Source organism: Camelus ferus, chromosome 4 (genome assembly GCF_009834535.1).
Source record: "Camelus ferus isolate YT-003-E chromosome 4, BCGSAC_Cfer_1.0, whole genome shotgun sequence".
In the NCBI taxonomy this organism is placed as follows: domain Eukaryota; kingdom Metazoa; phylum Chordata; class Mammalia; order Artiodactyla; family Camelidae; genus Camelus; species Camelus ferus.
The window spans coordinates 34330787-34348561 of NC_045699.1; the positions used below are offsets into that span (position 1 = coordinate 34330787).

Genomic DNA, 17775 nt, shown 5'->3' on the forward strand with positions numbered 1-17775 from the left:
CCCAAGGCTCCCTCCCCTCGCTGGAGACTTCTTGGGGGAGGTAATTAACTTCTATTTTCCTTCTCTCACTGAGAAATCCAGCAGTTCTTTGCTCCCATTCAGCGTGCTCCAAGGACGCTGACAAGACTGTGGATTTAGGAAATGGGCTCTGGGCAGCGAGCAGGCCCCACAGGATGGGTAGGAGGTGGCCGTTTGTGAAAATGACATCTTTCCCCTACTCAGGGTCTTGTCTTGCTCCCCAAACCAATAAGACACTCAGCCAGGGCCAAGAGGTGATGTTCTTGTTTATTGTTGAGGCAACTCTTACAGACATTAGCGTTCAGTTAAATAAAGGAAGGTAACACATTAAATACATCACAACCCCCAAAACGGTATGGAGGAGGGGAGGGCGGGCCAGCCCGGTGACCAGACTGCCGGGAAGTACATTCAGTGGGTGTGCGGCGTCCACGTTCCAGGCTCACGTGAATATATATCTTATTTATATATTTATTTATATTTATATATAGAGATCATTGAGTTCTGTGTATACAAAGAACCATATTGTTACAAATACAATACTATACGTCTCCCAACGCTTTACAATAAGCTCTATTTCACCCTCTTTACAGAACAATAGTACAAGTTCATACTCCGGGGCTGTGCTGAGTATGTACAAAGAATTTCCTTCCCCCCGGCCCAGTCCTCACAGCTGCCTTGATGGAGGGCTGGGACGTCAAATCCGGGCTGTGTGCGCTCAGGTCAGCCTCACCCAGAGCAGGAGCAGACAGACGTGAAACTCAAACCAGCAAGTGGCCTTGTAAGGGGGAGAGTGAACACACCTAAGAGGAGGTGCCCTTGGTTGTAAACATTGGTAACAGCCTCACCGCTGGGTTGAGGGACCCAAGAAGGGCTCGGGGGTGGGTTTCATCAGTGTGTTAGGTGTGAACAGGGGTGTGGGGGTGGCGGGAGCGAGGTGGGAGGTAGTAGGTTACTCTGGGACTCTGAGGCAGGTGTGCGTGGGCCATGTTCAGACTCGGCTGCAGGGAGGTGGGGTCTGGCGCCCCGCGAGGGGTTCCAGGCCCAGAGGAGCCACTCTTGGTGAGGGGAGCAGGCTCTAGGCATGAGTCTCTTGGGGCTGGGTCTCTCATGAACCCAAGGCTGATGGTGGCTCCCTGAAATGCTCACGTTTAAGGAGGCAGAGTGGGTTCTGGTGCATCCTGGCTGGACCAGGAGGGGTAGACGGAACTGGAATCTGTCCCCAAAGCAGAGTCACCAGCAGGTCCTAGCTGTGTGGCTTTTTGCCCAGGCCATGTTTGGGAAGGCTGCCCTGTTATATAGAGTCTTCCCCAGTACCCAGGGTTTTCAGGGATTTACATATATAACTATATATACTGGGATGTCAGAAAGGAAACAGGCCACCACATCTTGTGGGACTTTCAAAAACAGAGTCACTACTAAGATTCTGCCTCCTTGGTTAACTTCCGAAGGCAGGTTCACTCCCTCCGTCCACTGGGAGCAGGGAAGAGAACCTGGACTGAGCTGTAGAAACGTTCGCGCTCTGGGTGTGAGCCGTCACTTTTATTAAAACAAAGGTATGTGGTGATAATCTTCTTCTAAAATGTTAGTCTTCTAGGAGAGTTTACCAAATTGGCCTTTTCAATGCCTGTCAAACTTCCCAAGATTACCGTTCGGTAGCAACTGTGTTCTGCCTCCTCTCTCCTTTGGGTGAAGATTCCTCCTTGGAACCATGTGGGAGGATGCCTGGGAGGTGCTCAGGCAGGCAGTGCGAGTGCTCACCCTGGGAGCAGGCGGCACAAGCCCTGCCAGTGACTTCCCAAGGCTCCTGGTGCCTGCAGTACCAAGACGGCTTCACACCTGTCTTACCCACTCTCTTTTTGGCAAAGGAAAGATGAACTTATAATTCTTTATTATTTAATACATCATCAGACACTCTACAGTCTGCTGACCTAAGAACCGGTGTCCTGGCTCCTCACATGTGTGCTGTGTCGTCCTTGGGGCTGGTCTCCCAGCAGCACTCAGCTCAGCATCCTCCCCAGAAGTCCAGGGGGCCCAGACTGCCCACCCTGGACTCCTGGAGAAGGGGCCCTCTCAGCAGGGCTTGTACCACAGTCACACGGAGAGTCCAGCCACAGATGCCGCTGAAACAAACGGCTTTCCTGACTCTAAGCAGAAAACTCAGACGGTACAGAGATCCTGGGGGCACTGACCGCACAGCTCTCTGGTGGCAGTCTCTTGTTCCTAATCTTTTCATACTCATTTTTCTCCCTCCCCCAAATCCCTCCACTCAGTGTATACATACATACCACCCAGCACAGGCTCACTAGACTTCTATTTCCAGACACAACATAAATATCCCAGTTGTAGAGAACAGGGACTATATTAATATCACAAAATATATTAGTTTCTCTTCCCCTGTCTCTGCTGAGGTCACAAACAAAACAAAACAAAAACCAAACCAAGCCACGCCCAACCCATGTGAAAACAAAATGCTCTTTGGACCAAGGATAAGCGAAAACTGGCTCAGAATCATATTACTAAAACATCTGCACTGAACAGAGACAAAAACCCAGGACTGTGAGGCACCTGATGAAGACACATACGTTCCACGCCAAGTAAAAGCTGCTTCAGCCCCAAGCGGCAGCAAGATGTTTCTGGAGCACATTTGGGGATTCTTAGGCATCGCTTGAGGTCATGATTGTGCCCTTAGTTTGGTGGTGTATGGACTGTTGGGGCCTTCCCAATGTCACAGCCTGCTCAGTGGTCCTGAGCAGAGAAGGCTGGTCCCACCTTGGGCCAGGGAGCAGAACAAGGTTACGCCTGGACCCTTGTCCTCGAGGGGAGCGGCCTGTCCTTCCCAGACTCCGTGTGTGTGTGTGTGTGTGTGTGTATGTTGGGTGGGGGTGCAAGGGGAGTCCCAGTAGAACAGTTGGAGCCCCGGCGGTGCTGGCAGGGCTAGGCCTCAGCCTCACCCTCAGGACGGGGCTCACAGCCCTGCGGGCCGCCCGCTGCAGCAGGGGCGCCTCGGGCGGCGTGGGCCTCGCTGGTGGGGGGGGGGGGGAGGAAGGGCGAAGCAGGTGCAAGTGAGACTGTGGCGCCTGCGTGGCGTAGGCGGCGGCAGCAGAGAGCGCCTGCCTGTGTGTGTGTCTAGCTGTTGGTAACCCGGGACAACCTAGGGTGGCCTCGGACACCCGGGAAGGGCCTAGCTCTCTGCAACGCGATGGCATCCTTGTCCAAGGTCGCTCCTCTTCTATTCTTGGGTGAAAAGGCTCATGTTAGAAAACACAATCGTGATTGAAACTAAAACAAGCCGCAGAAGAGGCATAAGGTTGGCTCAGAAGTTCTGGGTGGAAATAACGTGGGGTGCCCCAAGTACGCGGTGGGCGGGCACATCCGTAAAGACACAGGCTGGTCCCCCGTTACTACCTTATTCCCGGAGACTGACTGGACAAGAGCAGAGATCAGCGGCTGGATTGTAGGCACTGCTCAATCAGCTTCCTCACCGCTGCCAGGGGCTCCTGATAAGAGGTCTGCACCCCTCTTCCTGGGCGGTGACAACCCTCATCGGGAACCCTCCCCCATAAGGGCCCTTCAGGGTGGTCCCAGGCCGACTCCAGGTGGACACTGGCTGCTCTCCAGTCCCAAGGGAGAGCATACAAAACTTCCCTGGTATTAAAACACAAAAAAAAGCAAACCAGAGAGAGACGAGAGCAGAGAGGCAGGTCTCTGGATTCTTTTCTTCCTGCGTGAAACGGAGTGCTGGGCACGAGAGGGGAACGTCTCAGTGGGCACACAGATGCAGCACGAGAAACACAACCACAAGTGAGGAGAGTCCTCCATGCATGCGCCCGGTGGGTGCGCGGCCTCAGATGTACACGGGCTGCTCCTGGGCCGTCAGCAGTCTGTACATGGCAGCCGGCATCGTCTTCATGTGAATCTGAGGGCGGAAACACACGTCAGTGGGGCGGAGGGGGGCTGTGTGGGCACTGCCCCAGGGTCGGGGAGAGGTGGCACCTCTCAGCATGGGGGGCTCTGAAGGGATCCCCACTCTGCCATTGCTAACAGACACCTGACCCACGTGGCCTCCAGAAAGGGTGGAATCGGCTTTCTAGTATGTTAGGGGTGACAGTGAACAATGAAAATCTAGTGGGGTTTATTTTGCTCTTGCCCTCACTAGGCTTTCTTTTCTTTTTTTTAAAAAAGAACACCCTTAAAATGGAAGGAGGGCCATTGTGGGGTTTTGGCCGCTCCTGCCTGCCCTTGGCAGGGAATCAGCCCAGAACAGCTGTTATGGCCCCAGGGCAGTCCCCCCTGGACCAAGGAGCCGCCTCTGGGGCGTTGTTGATTCAACTTGAATCTAAGAGTTAAAATCTTCCAGGCACACTTGGTAGGATGAGCTGGGAAAAGTGGAGACAACTGGGCAAGCCAGAGAGAGAAGCCACGTGAGTCTGAGAGCTGAAAAGAGGTGGGCAAATGGTGCCAGAAGAGAAGGCTGAAGGGCATGGGCTGGCATTTTGAGGAGCTGCTCTCAGACAACCACTCCTCACTGGGTTTAAAGTCTGATCTGGGACAGACAGACTGGCTGTGGAGGTGTGTTCAGGATGGGGAAGGACACTCAGGAGGGCTTCCCGGAAGGCCTGGTCAGGGCCAGGGCGAGCATGGGGCAGGGGCACCCGAGGACCCCAGCCCCAGACCCTCGCCTACCTCCCCCACGGCGTTGGAGAGGATGTGGACGATCTTCTCGTGCGGGGTGGCGACCACGCTCTGCCCATTGATCTCAATGATGCGATGTCCCACACGGACGCCTCCTCTCTCTGCTATTCCCCCTCGCATGAGGCTGCAGATCTATCAGAGTCAAAGACCAAGTTACCCATCCTGGGGCACCATCTGCTAGGGAGTTGGGTCGGGGCAGGAGCCTGCCTTTTCCAGCACTCCCTAGCCCCAGGCTTCTCATCTATGAGAAACTGCCGTGGTTAGGCATTAGACACTGACATCTTTGCTGCTTTTACAAGCAACAGGGCTCTGGACACCCAGATGGCCCCCTTATTCACGTGCTTTGCACTAGAATATATAACATGTTATATGACAACCATTTGTTAATAGCTGAACTTTTAATATTATTGAATATGAACAAGGCAAATAAGGAAGTATAATGAGAAAAACAGGACGTCAGACCAAAAACTGTAAGGAGTAACTCTACCTCCTCTCTTAAGATGGAAATGAGAGTACGTAGGTACAAAGAACAGATAGGTTGGATATTTCAATTCCAAAGGGGAACTTCAAAGGTATTTCTAAACCTTAAGACATACATGGAATAACATTTTAATTACCTACAAATCTTAATTAAAATTTGAGAGGAAAAAAATAGGTTTTTTCTGTTTGCAAAGATGAATGCAAATAGCAGGTACATCCAAAATCTACAGTATCAAGAGGGTTACAGATTTCTCACCAAAGCCCAGAATTACTACAAGTCCAGAACAAGGTAAACCAGGACAAAAAGGGAATAGTACTGAGTATGGAGTTTGTTTGGGATGAAGAAAAAGTTCTGGAAATAGATAGTGGTCGTGGTCACAACCACTTCATGAATGTACTTAAAGGCACTGAATTGTATGCCTAAAAATGGTTTAAAGGGCAAACAATGTTGTATATGTTTTATCACAATAAAGGGGGAAAAAAGGAAGTAGTTTAAGGCAGACATTGAAGTGAGGAAAGTACTGTTTATCCTCAAAGTGCCAATTCAGGTTAAAAAGGCAAGGATAAAGAAGCTGTGGTATATTTATACAATGGAATACTACTCAGCCATAAAAAAGAATAAAATAATGCCATTTGCAGCAACATGGCTGGACCTGGAGATTGTCATACTAAGTGAAGTAAGCCAAAAAGAGAAAGAAAATTATCATATATCAGTTATACATGGCACCTAAAAAATGACACAAATGAACTTATTTACGAAACAGAAATAGACTCACAGACAGAGAACTTATGGTTACTATAGGGGAAGGGGGGTGGAGGAATAAATTGGGAGTTTGGGATTTCCAGATAACAACTACTATATATAAAATAGGTAAACAAGAAGGTCCTACTGTGTAGCATAGGGAATTATATTCAATAGCCTATAATGAAAAAATCTGAAAAGGAATATAAATGTATAACTGAATCACTATGTTGTACACTAGAAATTAATACAACGTTGTAAACTGACTATACTGCAATAAAATAAAGTTAAGGCAGAGATCATTCACACATAACCCCCACAGGGCCTGGTTCTCAGCCCTGGCTGCGCAGGAACCTCCAGGAGTTTGGGAGCTGTAGAGCCCTGCCCCCAGGGCGCCACACCCGGGCCTTGGGGAGGTGGAGCAGCTCTGTGGGTCTTAATGCACAGCCGGGGTGGAGACTGGCAGCCCCCAGAGAGATGGGGATGGTGGGTCCCTCCCAAACTGTCTCAAGTTGGCAGCTGGGAGGGCCACCCTGCACGTCACAAAGGGACGCTGGGCTCAGGGGCCAGGGCTCCGGAAGCGCATAGGTCTGCTTTCACCCATTCATCCCCTCCGTGCTGGATTCTTTCTGGGAACTGACCAGCTTTTAAAAATACCCCCAACACCCAAACCCTGTGCTGCAGTTTTGCATGTTAGACTTTTGGAGAAGATGTGGGGGCTGTACGTACAATTCCGTTCTGGACGCTGAACCCCAGCTGGTAGCGGAGGTCTGGTCTCCGGATCAACACAGTAGTCACCGGGGGACACCTCACGATGTTCAGCTTGACTCGGGCCTGGTTCTTCAAGCCCTGAAACGAGAATAAAACACAGGGGGTTCGATGACCATCAAGGCCCACACAAGAGGTAAAACAGATGGCAAAAGATGCCCCGTGAGGCTGTTACTTCGTCAACTTCTGCAATGCCCCAGCATCCAGCTGGACAGCGCCCGAGCTGGACAGTCCACGCTAGACTGGGTCAACTCGGGAGAAAACCGCCTCGTTTACTCGGAGCCCTTTCATCACATTTCTGTGGGCAATGTCTTCACCAAGGGAAATGGACTGTGTTCAAGGCATCCGAAAACAGCGGTCACCTGTGCAGCTCAGAGGAAAACTGCCACGGGTGCTTGCTGGCTTCAAGGATGAAGGACGCACAGTCTGGTCAGGTGAAAGACAAGGGTGACATGAACTTTTTCTCCAGCAGGCATACTTGTAGCAATTCCTCCTTTTCTAACAAAGAACATCTGACCCATGGCAGTGGCCCAGCTCACTGGGGCTTGCCACCTCTCGCCTCCGTGCTCCGCTTCCCCACTCTCTGCCTGCGAGAGATGTTCCAGCTTAGCAGCATTCCCACAGGCACAGAGGCGGGACTCCAGTCAGTGAAGGCCCCCTCGGGAGAGCGGTAGGACCAGTGCTGGTGGAGAGGGAAGCAGAAGGAAGCAGGACTTGGACACAGTCTTCAATGCCATGCTCCTTGGTAACACGCCCCTCCCTCTAAGTCGCAAAGTTGGTCTTTAAAGATTAAAAGGGCCTCGGTCTGATTTCCGAGCCTGTTTATAGAGAGCTTCCTCCACCCGTTCTGATCTAAGCTGAGCTCAGGCCCCTCTTCCTGCCCCTTGAGCACGTGCTGTGCAGTGACCAGAGCCCGGGTCACTCTAAGGTCAAAGTGGAGAGAGACGCCCCGAGAACAAGGACAAATCCATTTCTGCCTGGAGGGTGATGCCTCCTCTTCTGTAAACAGAAATCTGTAAATTCCACAGCCACTGCTGCGAGCTGTCACTCTGACCAGTCTGCAAACTCTGCAGAAGGTCAGGACTCCTACTTCACATTTCACAGATGAAGACACAGCCACAGACATGAAACCTGCCTCGTCCACAACTCAGTGGGGTCAGGACTAGGGTGAGGGGCCCTCTGCTTAGGCCTCTGCTTTCCTCACAAGCACCTCGCCAAGCAGAGAGGTGAAACTGCTGTTTGTTAGAGGACTTCCATGCCAACAGAATTTGTGGCAAGAGGGTGACTTCCCTCTGAGGGGCAAAGGTGACCCACACACCTTTTGCTTCTAAGTAATAAAAATATGCTTTAGCTTGAGAGATACATAGGGGCTTTTTTTGAGCTCTGGTTGTCTGGCTTTATTATGCTTGGTCAACAGGCATATACCAGTGGTTCTCAAAGTGGGAACCCCACCCCAGCGGTCCCAGCATCACCTGGCCACTTCTGTTAGAAATGCAGAGCTGGGGGTCCACCCAGACCTCCGGAACCAGAAACTCCAGGAGTGAGACCTAACAATCTGTGTGCTGACAAGTCTTCCCAGTGACTTGCCACACACTTCCTCGGGATACACTCCATTTGGAGAACTGGTACAGACCACCACTGCACAACAGTTAATTCACCTGCACTCAAGGATGCTCAAAGCCAAAGACTTCAGTTCACTACTCACATCCGTGGCCAGTGTGCTCTGTGAGAGCGCCGGCTAGCAACACCAGGGTGGGGGACGGCTTGTGGGAGAGCTGGGTGGCCTTGTGCCCAGCCTTCCACCCCATGCGTGTGAGCACCTCTAAGGTTACTATCCATCAAAGCCCATCCTAATGATGAAACCAGCTGAACCACTTGTCACTGACTGCTGACTGCCACCAGGCACCGCCCTGGAGTCACAGGAGCTGCCTCTTTTAACCTCCTTGACAAACCGGCAGCTGTAATTATGCCCATTTTATAGAAGAGGAAACAGGGTCCGAGATGCTAAGCAATTCTCACAAGTTCACCCATAGCAAGATTCAGTCCCAGGTCTATTTGTGTTCAGACCCACAGCATGTCCCCTACATGGTGGCCCCCCATCTAGACAACAGGAGAATATGTGTTATTTACGGGGAAGGCTTGCTCAACAGAGAAGCCAGGGAGGGCTCTAGGAGAACGAACTGGTTCTCTTATCCCAGCCTTGCACAGGGCCCTGGTTTTAGCTTACTTTCCTGCCTGGTGAGAGCTCTCCAGGGCTGCTGCTCCCTGGCCGCCTCACTTCCTTTGAGCAATTCCAGTTTGTCTTCTTAACATGTGAAACTTGGGGGGTTCTGTTTAATCTCCCACCTCCAGCTGTTTTCTCAGTGTCCTGAGTTGTTTTCTGGACTGGAGCTGCCTGATGGCTATGGTGACGCACTATGCACTCACAGGCAGTGGTTACCAGCATCCTTCTGTGGTTTCCAGAACATCTCTAGGAAACCTCTCCTGTTCAAGAAATGTTTTCAAACTGGAGCAACGGAATGAGCTGAGGGTGAGTCTCCCAGGATAAAGGAAGTCTGCGGGCATCCAGGCCTTCCGCGCAACAGCAGGTCCTATCACCTACGCTCACTAGGGGATGTGCCGGACTTCTGCCCCTAACAGTGGACCAGTGGGGCTGGGGGAAGAGGCCTCTGCTGTGCCCGGAGACCTGGGCTTGAGCTGTGTTTCCATCACCACAGGCTGGGGAGTCTTAGACCCGCCACTCCACCTTCTTCTACCTCAATCTTACCTTCAGAAACAATGGTGAAACCCACTAAGGGCTCTTCCACTTCTAATTTCTATGATTTCACCCCGTGCCATGCTTTTTTATTCTTTCCTAACAGTGTCTGCTGACAACACCACATCTCAACCATGTTTAGAAACAGCTATTTCTAGGATTAAAAATTGGCTTCTTTTGTGGGGGATCATTCAGATACCCTTTGTGCATATGCTTCTCTCTCCCCTGAGCGCCTCTTCCTTCTCACTCACCCAGTAAATACTCACGGATCACTTGCAGTGGGCAAGCATGTGTCAGGCGCTGGGACTCTGGAGCCAGGCCTCCAGGAGCTCGGGGGGGGGGGGGGGAGGCGGTGGGCACAGGTAGGGCAGCCAGAGACCTCAGTCCCTTCCTGTCTCTCCCCAAATCACACACCACCGGACCAGGAGAGTGTGGGGAACAGGAGCGAAGAATGCAGAGAATGAGGAGCACAACCATTCACACAAAGCCACCTGCTCTGAATGTCTACACCTGTGAACGACTGTGGGCATCCAGGTCTGTGGTTCAGGAAAACCTTAGAGAGCTACTGAAAAGCAAGAGAAAGACTTCTCCACGTTACCTAAAATGTTCGCACAGCTCTGGCGGGTTCCTTCCTTTTGTGTGAATTGATTTCAGATGCCTGATTTGTCCCTCTGTGAAAGAATTTCTAGGCTGGGGATATTGGCTGCTAGACAAAGCCCAGAGACATGGCAATTTGGAATGACTAGACCATGCATTGGCTCTGCTGTTTCTAATCAGTGCTTCAAGTTGGGTCCCATTAACTTGGATTTCTTAGCTGCCATTTTAATGGAGGTGCCAATTAAATAAACGGTCACTTTGTCCCCATGACAACAGTGGAACAGTGCAGCCAATTAAGAAATACGGTGGGAGGGGAAAAGTAGGGAAGAGAAGCTGGAATGGTCTCTATAGCAACGGGAGAGCAGAGCCAGGATGATCCTGTGGCAGGAAAAGGGATCACTGATGCTCTAGTTTCAAAAAGAAAACAAATCCGGAGGGCAAGACCATAGAGGTCATGGCATGAACGGGCAGGCCGCTAACATGCTTTGCCTACCAACAGTTACACTTCAGGAATTATGACAGGAAAAATAAGAGCTAGGGAAGAAAGCAATTAAAATAATTCAACACCTGTAACCCTGTTCTAGCAATCTATCCTATCTCCTTACAGCCAGGGGAGAAAAGGCCCACATGCATTAGAGTGGCAAGGCGCAGAACACAAGGCTGTAGACTCTTATTCCTCAAATCCCCGTCCAAGACTGGTGATGTCACCAACACCGCCCACCTCCACCTGGGAGTCTGCTGAAAATGCAGAATCTCACTCACCCCAGAACTGCCAAATTTTAAAGATTGCCGGGTAACTCAAATCAAAGTTTCCAAAGCATTGATGAGATGGTAACATTCTCTGGCAGGTGGTGGGGAGGGACAGGGGTAGGTGGGGACATGGCTGGGCCGGTCACATTTCTTCATTCCACAGGGCAGCGCATCCCGTGGCACCGAGACTGGCAGCTGTGTCCTAACTGGGGCCTGCCTGCTAAGCACCTCTCTGCCAAGGGCAGCCACAAAGGTGCTGCCTTTCTTCCTCTCACCTTCAGCGGTTATCTTTCTTTCAGTGCCACATGGCCTTTTAATTTTCTGATTCTTTATAGACATCAAAGGTCAGCTACTCACGCAAATCTTTTCTCCTTAGGAAACTGCTCAGACGTAGCGTGCCGACTGCACCCTGTGGCTAGTCTGTTTCCACCTTGACAGGTGATGTACTGGACAGAAGGCGTGTCCCTGGGTGGTACCAGGGGACGTCAGCAGTGCCCTCACGGCCTCCCCCGTGGGGAGAGGGGATCTGGACTCTGTAAACTGGGGATTCCTGGGCACCTAGTTTATACCTTCTGATGACTCCGTCTGTGACCCAAGGTCCTGCCACCCCTCTCCCTCATGGGCTCTTTTGTGAGGAAGGGAGGCGACCAGTGCCAAAGGCTGGGCACTGCCTGGCAGGCGTGTAATGAGCCCGGGCAAGCAGCCTCTCCAGTCCTCAGGAAGCCCTGCTTATTCCCACCCAGGCCCCAGCCCCACCTTCACTCTAGGTATCCCCTCTTCTGGCCCCTTCTTTCCAGAGGCAGATCAACTCCCCATCCTCCTCCTCTCCAGACCTCTCTCTCACCCCTGAAGTCCAGTATCCCTAAGGCAGGCTGTCTCAGCCGCAGCACTGCTGACATTCGGGCTGGACAGTCCTTTGCTGTGGAAGCTGCCCTGTGCATCACGGGATATTTGGCAGCATCCCTGACCTCCACCCACCGAGGGCCAGGAGTCGTATCTCCTTCTCCCGAGCTGTGACACCCCAAACTGTCTTGAAGACCAACTGTCCAGATCCCCCAGGCTGAGAACCACTGCCCTCGGGTCTGACCACACGCACTGCTGCAACAGTATCAGGGTGGCTGAGTGACCTGCCTCCACCACTGATGAGCTATGTGACCTTGAATGGTTGTCTCATCTTTCTGTGCCTGTTTCCAAACTCATACACGGGCAAACAGCAGCACCTACCCTACAGAAGGCTGCCGAGAGCGTTCCATGAGTGAACATGCACGTTCTCAGAATGGTCCGGCGCACAGCACCCAGTCACTGTTAGTATCAGTCCCTTCATTCACTGCCCCCCCAGCGAGCCCAAGCTCCTTGCGGTGCAGACTGTGTCCAATGCATCTGATTCCCGTGGCCCCCTGGCAGTTCTCACATGTGCACAGGTGTTTAATAAGTTACTTACTCACCGGTATGAAAGGGCGTCAGCGAACCTTGGCACATGTGAGTGAGAAGCCAAACGAGGATGTGTCCTTCCTCCCCTATTCCTGGCCCTCCCTCGCGCTTCCACATTATTACACCATCAGATTGCCATCCCAGGCTGGGTCAGACTTGTCTCCCTTGCCACAGAGCCGGCCCATCGATTCAAGCAGAAGTTCCCAAAGGCCACTTTCCTTTCTGCTATCCACACGGGTCTTACTCCTCTTCCAAGACCGACCTTAAAAATCAGGTAACATTCTCCCCGCCAGAATGCTCTTGGCATTTCTCCTCTATGTTGCCATCAGGACCCGCTGAACCTCTTGAATTGTACATTATCCCCCGTGTACAGACTGTCATTCTGGCTTCTCCAGTTCAGCTCAGTCTAATTAAACATGTCTGAATGAATATGCATGTTCAAAGTAGGTTCTTTTATCTTTAAATATGTTAAGCATGAAGTAGAATTCAAGTGTAAGATATAACAAAAAGAAATTAGGCCAAAGAGGACTATTTCTTTCCGGATGTGATTATCTTAAGAGCAATTACAATCTGTTTCATTAAAAGCTAAGAGGCATCCATCTCTGTCCTGTGCACTCACCTTGGCCTCTCCTCCACCGCAGACCCCTTGGCCAAGGATGCTGGCTTTTGTAACTTTCTTTTACTTAGAATAACTTTTACATTACATTCAGTCTGTCTCTCTCCCCCCCAGACGTGTGCATGAGCACACACTAACACACACAGATCTATGTTCTAGTTAACTCTTTCAGGAAACCCCAAGGGACCAAAGAAAGTCACAGGGTCTCAGGCTGCCTGTGGTACCACAGTGCTTGGTTTCAGAGCTAGTGGGGCCTACTGATACTGTAATGGAAGAGAAATACTCTTGCTCCTACTGGCCATGCACTCACCAATGCTTGAAAGATTACACATGGATGCTTCATTTCTAAGAAGAAAATCTCATTTCTTCCCCTCAGATATTCATATTTAATCTTCCTTAAGCAGCTCTTCTCAGCCCTGTGCAGTAACATCAGTTCAGGCTGAATAGGCAGTAACTACATTCAGGTGTTAGGAGTACACAGACTGTACCACAGTTTCCTTTTTTCTACCTGGTATGTGTGGATCATATTATGCAGGCTCTGGGGGAGGAAACACTCACAGAAACACTCACCTGGATCACAGTGAAGGAAAAAGTGCTCTGGGATTTGAAGCAATTCCATGATTTGTAACAGGGATGGCAAGTCATCTTATGTGCACCAAGCTGACTATAAGTGATTGCCTCGATGACTGAACTGAAGAAAATTCTGTTGCGGCTGAGTGGGAGAGAGTGCTGTGATTGATTCATGATGTCTGCAATGAGCATAGTATTGGTAAGTGGTGCTATGTGAGCCAGTTAGTCCATCCCTGTTTCTAAAAACCATTTCAAGGAGGAACCTGTAAATAGCAACCTGATGGTAAACACCCAAGTCCGTGCCTTTTGTATTTGTGTGCTCAGCACTTAAAATATGCTTATAAATATTAGTGATCTCATAGCATTTCAGGTCTACAACAGAAGTTGAAGCCTTTTCCCATCTCCAGGTACCTTAATAATGCTCTGGCAGGTGGAGAGAGGCAGGCCCACCAAGCTGGTGCCATTTATGGACATGATCTGGTCCCCGATGTTCAGCTTCCCCGATTTCTCTGCTGGTCCTCCGTGCATCATGTTGGCTATGATCACAGTTGGCAAGATGGATCCCCAGCCAGACTCGACAATCACCACACCTAGGATCTCCCCTTTCTGCTTCTCTATGAAGACCTGAAAGGAGAAAGAGACTTAGAAAGCCTGAACCAGCAACCATCCAAAGTAGCGACAGAAATCAAAGCGTTTCCTCTCTTCCTGTCTGGATTAGACATGACAGACATTTCACTGATGACTCCAACCCAAACAAGTCATGTCTTCTCTATATTCCATGGCATTTGGAGTTTGTAACAAATGATGTCACACACGCCCATATCATTTTTGGTCATTCTTGTTCCACATAAGCAATCCTGCCTCAGTAATACAACCATGAGGGGTGGTTTTGTTTTGTTTTGTTTTCCTATAGTCCCCAGTGAAAGAAAAAAGATACCGCACAGGTGGAGGCTCTGGTGGTATGCTATGGTTTCTAGCTTTTGGATTCTATGCACAGGTCCCCTCTTCCATTCCACAATGTCTCACAAATCCTCTCCAACATTTAAGATTCCTAAGTTAAAAATAAATATACGTTATAGAAACACTTCTCTGCAAGGAGAAAGCTGAGAAGAAAAGGTTGGAAGTGCAAAAACAGAAAGACCACGGCCCTAGAGACACATTTTTCGTGGCTTTCCCTAGCCAGGCAGAGAAGCTGGGAGTTAGTTTTGGATACGTGCAGTCCCTTAAGGCAGAGACACCACAAAGGGGTAAGATGTTTCTTGGAAGTAACCAGCGGAGAGTATGTGTGTATTTATTTATTCATGTTCACAGATCCACATATGCTCAAACACGTACTGTGGTGGGGGCTGTTGGGGCCTGACAAAGCCCTCTTCACAGGCTGGCTGGTGTCCCTTTTCCCCTGCTGCTGAAGCAGCTCGCAGCTGGCCCCTTCCATGGAGAACTCCCCTTGGCCAAGTGGGAGACACCATCTGTTATGGGCTGAACTGGGCTGCTGCCCACCCTCCCCTCCACAAATTCATATGTTGGAGTCCTAACTCCCAGTACCTTTGAAGATAAGGTCTTTTCACAGGCAAGCAAGTTAAACCAAAGTTATAAGGGTAGGTCCTAATTCAGTATGTCTGGTATCCTTATAAAAGGGGGAGATTTGGACACAGAGACATGCAGAGTGAGGACACGGAGAAGACGGTCATCTACAAGCCAATGAGAGATCTTCCCCTCACAGCCCTCAGAAGGAAGCAACCCTGAGGACCCCTTGATCTCTGACTTCCAGCCTCCAGAACTGTGAGGTGGTACATTTCTGTTGGGGAAGCCCCCCAGACAGGGGAACTGTGTTAGGGCAGCCTGAGCACACTAACAGCCCCCGTCGACCTTGGTATCAAGGCCTGCTTAGCACCGGGTACCAAGGCCTGCCAGCTCTGTTGGCTCCAGGTGGGACAAGTCTGTCCTGCGAGGTGGGACCTGGAATTTCCCTTTGGATCAGAATGACTCTCATCTTCAGCAAGACCACATTCCTCCTGGCATCCCCACCACCCTGCTGCCCACTTTTTCCCGAGTGCACCCTCCCCCCAGATCCCTTGAACAACACTTCCTGTCTCAGGCCCTGCTTCCAGGGAACCTAGGACACCTAACATACATTAGTGGATAAACAGATCACTTTCTCGTATCTACCAGGTGAAGTCCAAGCACCTCACCTCAGCTGGACTCCCGAGCCCTCCGGTTCTGCCCGAAGCCCATGTGGCCTCTGCACCTCCTCTCCGCACATCCCTGCTCCAGCCACGCGGCCTCATTCCCAGCTCCAGACAATTCCTGAGCTTTCAGATGCTCATGCTACTGTTACTCTGGCCCAGCCCTCTGCTCTCCTCTACCCTTTCCAAAGATTACCCAGACCTCCTGACCAGCTCAGATGGCCCTGTTCTCCCCTGGACACTCCTGCAGAGAGTTTGGTCCCTGGAGGGGCATGGCAGTCATCATTTGAGACCCGAGAGCCTAGACGGGCTCCATTCTGCCCAGCACAGTGGTCTCCGACCAGCACTGTCATTTAACATCTTCCCTGCCCTTTCTTGGCCTGGGGGCTTGGAAAGGGAACCTGCCCCAAAGCCAGCTCAGGACTGCAGGGAGCAGAGGATGCCCTGCCTCACTGGCCACGACCCTCCGCTGCAGTCTTTAACAACAGGGCCTCACAGAGGGGAACCAGAGATGGGCCTGAGCCCTCAGCAACGTCCTGTGAGTACCGGCCACTCTGCCTTCACCTCCCCAGCCACGGAGGGCCCAGCTCAGAGAACAGCTTCAGGAAAGTACCTACATCTTTGCAGTTTTCCGACTTGGAGAAGTGGATCAGGTCATCGTTGTACATGTCCTGGGTGTTGAGCAGGTCACTGTACTCCTTCTGGCTGAGATCTTCGGGGTTAATCCCGTTGGCCCTGAGGAATTCCTGGTACGCCACGCTAAACGCCTGCCCGATGGACTGTGCAATCAGCTGGGCCTAGACAAGAACCAGAGAGGGAAACGGGAGGTCAAGAGGGCAGCGCTGCTGGTGGACCACCCGGGTCCCATCCAGACTGGGGAGCCTTAGGCATCAACCAGCCAGCGGGTCTGGTCTCCATGCGGCACCACTGCCTGCTAGAGGTCATTTCTAAATCAGTGAGGACGTTTTTAAGTACAACAATGACCACAGGGGAGCTACTGGCATTTGGCGGCTAGGAGTCAGAGATGCAAGACTTACTGCCACGCGAGGACAGGCCTGCACAGGACGAGCTGTTCTATGTCCTGCAGTTCTCTAATATCCCACCGGACACTCATGTACATGTAACACCTGCGTCTGATCACCTGCATCTGGGACTCAAGTCTAGTTTATATCAGAACACAAGACTTTAACTGCACCGCTCTAAAACACACCGAACACTGCAAGGATATAACTATTACTATGCAGATTGAGATAAGCCAATACTTTGCTTTGTCCATCATTTTACCAGGAGTAAGCTTTAGCTTTGTGACTTTGGAAAATCACCAACATCTGTGCCGTCTGTGGGACGCAGGTCACAAAAGATCACACCCCCGTCAGGCTGCACGCTGGCTCTAGTGTGGTGATTCTGTATGCATGTGTGTGCCTGTCCAGCTCCTATTTTCTTATTTAGTCCTTAATTCAAAATGTCAGGAAGTTTACAAGCGTCAGCCGAATACTGTGTTCTCATAGCCAAACTTACTAATCAAGCAGGTGTAAGCAGCAGACAACTCCATTATTTCTCCTGGAATGGCTGGGCCCACGTATTTACATGTTGTAGTTAAGTACAACTTTACTTTAGATGGCTTTCCTTTTACTTCTCCTTTGTGTTACATTTAAGGCAATACTTTATTTTGTGAAAAAAATTTCAAAAAGGGAGATTATACTACCTATGAAATTCATTTCAGGATAGTAATGGGACATGAGAAAATATTTATTATGCAAAAGGACTGCTGAGTCCAGCAGAGTCGAGAACACGGATCTAGTCTGACCTTGCATTTTTCAAGTGAGGAGACTGAGGCCCAGAGACACAAAAGAACCGGCTCTGTGTCCACACAGCTCACAGGACGAGAACTCTGCTTCTATCGTGGCTTCTCCTGCACTGGGCTTTGATGACCTTTCCTTGCATTAATCAATCAACATCACAACACGGGACAGCCAGCAGCACTGGGGCACTTCTTACATGCCGGTGCTGCTTATATGCTATACAGGCACCACCACATACATCCCCACATCAAGCCTACGATGGAAGCACACCTGGTCCACAAGCCCTCATCCTCAGCTCTGGAGGCAGTGTTTCAGAAATTCAGAAATGTTCACATTTTAGAAAGGTAACCAGGTGCATATATCATACC

At 50.7% G+C, this 17775-nt stretch overlaps 1 protein-coding gene and 1 long non-coding RNA gene across 5 annotated transcripts in view; one reads left to right on the forward strand and one right to left on the reverse strand.

Annotated features, from left to right (window-relative positions):
* Window positions 1–267: 267 nt before the first annotated feature.
* The window catches only part of APBA1 (amyloid beta precursor protein binding family A member 1), a 210048-nt gene continuing 192540 nt past the window's right edge, over window positions 268–17775 (reverse strand). For all 4 annotated transcript variants that reach the window (XM_032477804.1, XM_032477806.1, XM_032477803.1 and 1 more), the window contains 5 exons: window positions 16223–16402; window positions 13831–14043; window positions 6662–6781; window positions 4702–4842; window positions 268–3934 (listed from right to left, as the gene is read on the reverse strand). In XM_032477804.1, the coding sequence (XP_032333695.1) occupies window positions 3863–3934; window positions 4702–4842; window positions 6662–6781; window positions 13831–14043; window positions 16223–16402 (726 nt within the window). In that variant the 3' untranslated portion in view covers window positions 268–3862. The remainder of the gene's footprint in view (window positions 3935–4701; window positions 4843–6661; window positions 6782–13830; window positions 14044–16222; window positions 16403–17775) is intronic.
* Window positions 11191–16228, forward strand: LOC116663148. The gene is made up of 3 exons (XR_004319248.1): window positions 11191–13618; window positions 15057–15206; window positions 15592–16228. It is a non-coding gene; the product is annotated as an uncharacterized LOC116663148 (long non-coding RNA).